We start from the raw sequence: 6000 nt of genomic DNA on the forward strand, positions 1-6000 counted from the left end.
GGGCTTAAAATTAACCTGGAAGGGCAAGGAAGAAAAATTAGATCCCCTCTAATTTTGGCCTAAAGATTCTTAGAGCTCAAAAGATTTGAGTAAATGCAGACAGAAGTTTAAACTGAAAGGTGCTTGTCTTCATGCAGAAAACTTCCATCAGTATCAGAGACGGCAGAAATATTTCCCTCAGAGTTACTATACACTGCCACAGTTAGCTGACCGAGAACAACAATTTAAGCAGGAAATGCATACAAATATCAGAAAAATGTGCTTACCTGTAACTCTGCAACCAAGATAGGTTTTGTCCACTGGCTCACACGCTGCATCATGGCAGATGCCCATCTCCTGCAGCTCCAAGGGAATGCTGATTTGTGGGAGGTATGGCCAGAGTTAAGCACACACCTTCTGCCTCTTTGCAGCCGATGGCAAGTCGCATCCACAACATCGCTCATGAGGGAATTCTCTTATTTCTGCAAGTGTTTGGGGCTGATTCTGCCTGCACTGCTTGATTCTCTGGCTAGAACATTATCTTTGCTGAAAGATCAGCAGCAAAATTAGATGAAATCACAGCATTTTGAGAGGATCACAACAGTACAGATGTTGAAATGCCATGTCCTTACTGAATGTTGTTTGTGTTTGCCTAAATCATTCTTGCTGCACAGTCATCCAAAGAAATGAATGCTTTCGTTTTTGCAGACTTCAGAATAATTTTTATGTATTTACCTCTTAGGCTCTTTTGGAATTCATAAATCATACTTAATGAGAAGTATTAGCTCAGACTTACTGCAATTATGTAATGAATGTTTGATTTCTGGCTTGCAGCCTGAAAAATACGTAGATTTCTGTGATCTCTAGAAAGGTAAAGATGAAAACCCATGTATTAATTAGGGGCTAATAGCTTTAGTTCACTGCAATATAAAGACCTTTTTTTTTTTTTTTTTAAAAGCTTTCCAACTCTGATGAAAGTCTGCTGTTGAATTAGTCTTGAGTAATACATCAACTGGCCAAGCAATGACAGCCTAAGGAGCTATTGCTTTCTCCATAAGGTCTTTTACTCTGGGGAAAAAAACATATTGCTTTTACATAACAAGCAGCCATCATCTGGCTGCGCTGCTGCTTCTAACCTGCTAGTACAGACAGAGTTCAGTGAGTGCTACCACTGTATCTGTGTAGCATAAACCCCACAGATCTGCCCATATTTCACTAGTCATCCCTACTGAAGCTGCTGCAATACAAAAATGGGGGGGGGGGGAAAGAAAAACTGAATTTCCACATGAAGCTGCATAATTTTTAACTATATTATTTAAATTGGTATACATTATGTATGGCTGGAAATAGGTACATGGAAGCACCAGAACAGTAATTAAAATGGAAGCCTATATTGATAATCAAGTTGACGAATGTGCTGTTCCTCCTGAGCCCAGCAAAAGACCCTGCTCTGATAAGACCATGGCACAGGCATCTCAATCACAGGAAACACTGCACTCCAACATAAGGACAATGGCAGAGGTTATAGCAAAGCAAACATGCCATTCCTTCTTCTGTTAGCCCCTCAGGCTAATGGGATAACTGAAAAGCTAACAGAAAGACAATAGCAAATTATTATCAAAGATATCCTAAGAGATATAAAAAAATTTATCTTTGGCAGTCAAGGAGAATCCAGGAGATGAAGTGAGGACTTGACTCATCCTTCATGTTATATGCAGGCAATTCCAGTCCGATCATTTGAATGGATTTGTCATGAGAGTATGATTGCCTAAAAGCAATTTGCTTAGTGACTTTGAATAATACAATCACTGTCCCCTTCCACGAGATCTTTCTCTGAGTTTCATATCAGATTTCCTATAAACCAACTGCAAGGAGAAAAGGCATATTAACCATCGTCACTTAGTCACTGGGTTTCAACCACCAAATAGCTGTTATCTGAAAGAAATATGAACTCAGTAGCTTTTTATGCTATATGTATTTGATAGAATTTCTCTTCCAAAGAAGAGTTAACCTAGCACACCTGAGTCCTCTGGAGCATGAGCTTTCCTCCCTAAGAGAGAGATGGGTATCATCAGGAGTAGGAGAAAGCCATTCCAACTCACCCATGTCCTGATGCACTGACATGAGTATGGCAGGAGCACTAAAGTGTAAACTGAAAAGGGAAATGCATTGAGCTAGGGCACAGTGGCTTATAATCAGGCTATGGTAGAGAGTATCACACCACTAGAAACATCTCAAACAACACAGTAAGAAATAGTCAAATAATAATAAATAAAAACTCAATGCTGATACCATCACACCCCACTTTTACTGTTGGTAATTGTCACCTCTCACAGCCCTCCACCAGGAGCTTGGTGTTGTCACTGCCATCTCACCTAGAATTATCTCACTGGTGGAACTGAGCTACTGATCAAATCATCCAGCAAATTATTGCCATAGCAGATCAATCAGCTTTCTTAAGCTGCCCTGTCAACCAGCGCAACACCTCTCCAAACCACTCTTTTGTTCAAAGTGAGAAGGTAATTACAGCACAGGCAGGGAAGGCCCTTGCATCTAGAGGAAATGCAGCTACTATTTTTCCCTCCAGAAGGTCAGAAATCCTACACAGACAGATACACAGTGCCTTTTCCTGTCAGCAGCTCACAAGGTGCATTTGAAAGAAAGATGGAGACTAGGGTTTGCGAATATTCTTCACCTGCAAAGCTTTGCACAGCTGCAGGTGTGCGAAGCTGGAAGAACAGGGACCTGTCCTTAGAAAACTGCCAATGTAATGCTGATCTGTGTTACTTTGCATGCCAGAGTAAAAGGTGATGGCTGACCTCGCAATGTAAACAATTAGAGCCAAGAGCCACCAGACCCTCCTCTGTGGGGACGCACATACCCTGCAAAACCTCAGATTTGAGGTTGAAAACAGCTCTACCTTTTGGGCAGATTGAAATTGCTGTCTAGGTTCTCATTTCCAGCTGTAAACTCAAGATCAGTAAACTATCATTTTGTGTCCTAAGTTATAGTCATAGGGTCATAGAATGGTTTCGGTTGGAATCTCAGCATTGTTCTGCTTTTACAATTCTTTGCACACCCAGGGACTATGAGCTGTACTACTGGATACAAGAGATGATCTAATTTCACCATAAGCACTTGGAGCAGGAGCAAACCTGGGTGTTGGAGTGGAGGGCAAGACAGAAAATGTGCTGTTGTGTAGACACGTCTGTGAGCTTGGACCGGTCATTTCTTTGACACTGCTATGCAACAGCATCATCTAGCCATCACCAACAAGTTCTGCAGTTGTTAAAGACACCAATGCAAAGCAAAGGCCAACTGAGCTAAAATTTCAGTGGCTGATTTAGAGTAGGGCAATATTCAAATAATTTATCTCTGATATGGAAGATATTTGTTCTCTGTTAACTGGGTAGTAGGGTAATAAACTTTGTGGTGTGTCAGCTTTTGGGGGCTGGAATCTGCTTTGGCAATAACAAAAATTAAAAAAATTTAAGCAGTTCTCCAGCACACAACTTGATGCCTGTCATTCATCTAGCTCCTGCCATCCCTGTTTGTTAAACTTGTTGCCTGTTTGAACTGATTTTGATGTTAGCAATAAAAGGAGCTTGGTTTTTTGCTTTTCTTGCTGTGCAAACACAGATACTGTCAGTAACTTCTATGTGATTTTTTAAAGGAGCAAACTAAACAAATTTAGCAAACCTAGCAAAGACACTGGAATCTCCTGTGAGCTATTCTAGAATTCATAAAGGGAAAAACAAGCACAAGTCTCTCAACACAGATACATAGAAGAGTGCAGCACCACAAGCCTTTCCCACAGCAGCATTCAGTCAAGGCAGGCTCTCAGTGTAAAAGAGTTTCCTAGTACTGCTGTTCTTGTTGGATGACTGACCTGGCAGTGTAACAGCATAGAAGTTTCGGGAGGTTATCAGAGTCTGCCCAGCCTTTGGTAGCTCTACATTGCTTTGTAACTTGTTTGGATTTCATAGCAAATACTTGCCTTGCAGTGTGAATTTATGAAGCACTGCCAAAACAAAAAACATGAACTGCGAAAACTAGGCCTATTAAAGTGAAAGCTGTCAGGAATAGAAGTTGTTTAATCATCAATAGTATAAGGCTTGGCTAGTAAACTTCATAAGGAAATGACTTAATGCTGCTAATAATCTAAGTCTTTCTGACTTGACGATAATAGCAAGTATCAAAACAACAGCTTTGAAGCCCAGAGGGGAGCAGGACACACACGAACAGCAATTAAGTGTGGTCTGGTCAGTTGTACAGGGGCGGCAAGCATTGTTCCACAGGCAGCAGAGTACAGGCAGAGCCCGTGGCTTTACCCAGCATGTCAACTCACCAGTGGTCACTTGGTATTTCTAAACCAGCTGGTGTTCAGCTCACAGAATCCTCTTGTGCTTCAGTAATCACAAGAGAAATACTGCCCTCCTTTTGCTGACTGTGTATTTTCTCGCTACAGTGAAAACTGACATACAGCTGCAGCAAAAATTTGTGCAGTTGTAGTTTGCTTATGATAATGACCGATAAAAAAAGCCTCTTTGCAGGGGAACGTACATGAATTCCAGTCATAGGTGGATTGATTTTTGTAATCTAATACAGTTTCATTTACCCCGACTTTTCACAGAAAAAAATAGATGTGTTATCCACAGAGGCAGCCCTGATAGGCTGAATTTAAGAACTGATCTACTTGCCACTAGATGGCAGATCTCAATTATCAATCTATGTTGGAATTCAGGATTGCTGTTAAATAATAATGCAAGCAAATAAATATATTCTCTTTGCTAACATAACTATTTATAATCATGCTAGCTTTCCATTTTTAAACCAGACAGTTAGAAAAGACAAAGGAAAAAAAAATTCTAAAAATACACTGCCAGTGAAAATCTGGCTTGATTCCTTCCCATCTACAACCAATCCAAATTAATAACCAGCATCACAAATGGATTCTTTATATAAGTACATACATCTCCCCACAGAGACTATTCTAGATGCTTCCTAAAACTGCTGGCACTGCTTTACCTTGTTTCCTAGGTGATGGCTCTATCTCGTATTTAACCTGGACACTGTGCAACTGGATGGATTTCATTAGACGTTATCCCCTGCCCGTAGCTATTTCCAGTAACAAGAGGTACAGTAGTGTACAGCCACATCGGTACCAAAGAACAGTAACAGAGGGATACTAATACATTCTTGAGCAGTTCCTTTGATGATCAAATCTGCTGAACAGTTAGTTAATATCCAAGACCTCTGATAAACCTAAAAAGCAAATATTGGGGTGATCTTAACACAATAGAACAAGGCTACACTCAGCTGTTTCAAAACAATGTATAAACCTTGCCACAAACATGTTGCTACCACCCTGAAAACAGGTACATGCCTCCATCCAAGAAATTCCATGTACGTCACATCTGATAAACAGTTTATTGATTGCCTTGAAACAAACAGAACAACTGGCTGGGATATGAATCTCCCAGTTCTCCATCAGTTCAATTCCTCTAAAGCAAAACATAGACCATTGTGATGCTTCTTAGTATTTTTTTAAATGAAAACAGAGGATATTCAGACTCAGTTGAGAAATGAAAGCTATAATGACAATCCTAATCCCAATAATTGCTACATCAGAGAATCACAGTTGTCAGAGTAAAATTGAACAAAATCTAAAAACCTGGCCTGAAAAGGTTTATTCTGCATACTTTATCGCTGCACTTAGCTCTGTGGTGAGGTAATTTATCACCATTCTTGCCAACAGCTGCTGGAGGTGATCACTTCCCATTACAAGTGCAGTCAGCTGAACAATATCAGTCCAGTCTAGGTTCCTGACTATAGCAATGGCTTCATTGTAGAGTTTCTGCTGCTCGGCAGGAGGCAACTCCATTAAAATCTGAGGGACCGGCTTGAACTGTCCGCTGCTCATCCAGGCACCAAGCAATCCACCAAGCGCTCCTCCTAGAAAATGAAGAGAGATGTTACTCCCCATTGTCTGACATGAAATCCTAGAGAGAGGCTTCATCA

At 40.6% G+C, this 6000-nt stretch overlaps 1 protein-coding gene across 4 annotated transcripts in view; it reads right to left on the reverse strand.

The window, feature by feature from the left end:
* LOC110404182 (protein C19orf12 homolog) overlaps positions 5391-6000 on the reverse strand; it is a 64205-nt gene continuing 63595 nt past the window's right edge. For all 4 annotated transcript variants that reach the window (XM_021408220.1, XM_021408222.1, XM_021408221.1 and 1 more), the window contains one exon: positions 5391-5934. In XM_021408220.1, the coding sequence (XP_021263895.1) occupies positions 5669-5934 (266 nt within the window). In that variant the 3' untranslated portion in view covers positions 5391-5668. The remainder of the gene's footprint in view (positions 5935-6000) is intronic.

Source organism: Numida meleagris, chromosome 10 (assembly GCF_002078875.1).
Source record: "Numida meleagris isolate 19003 breed g44 Domestic line chromosome 10, NumMel1.0, whole genome shotgun sequence".
NCBI classification, from domain to species: domain Eukaryota; kingdom Metazoa; phylum Chordata; class Aves; order Galliformes; family Numididae; genus Numida; species Numida meleagris.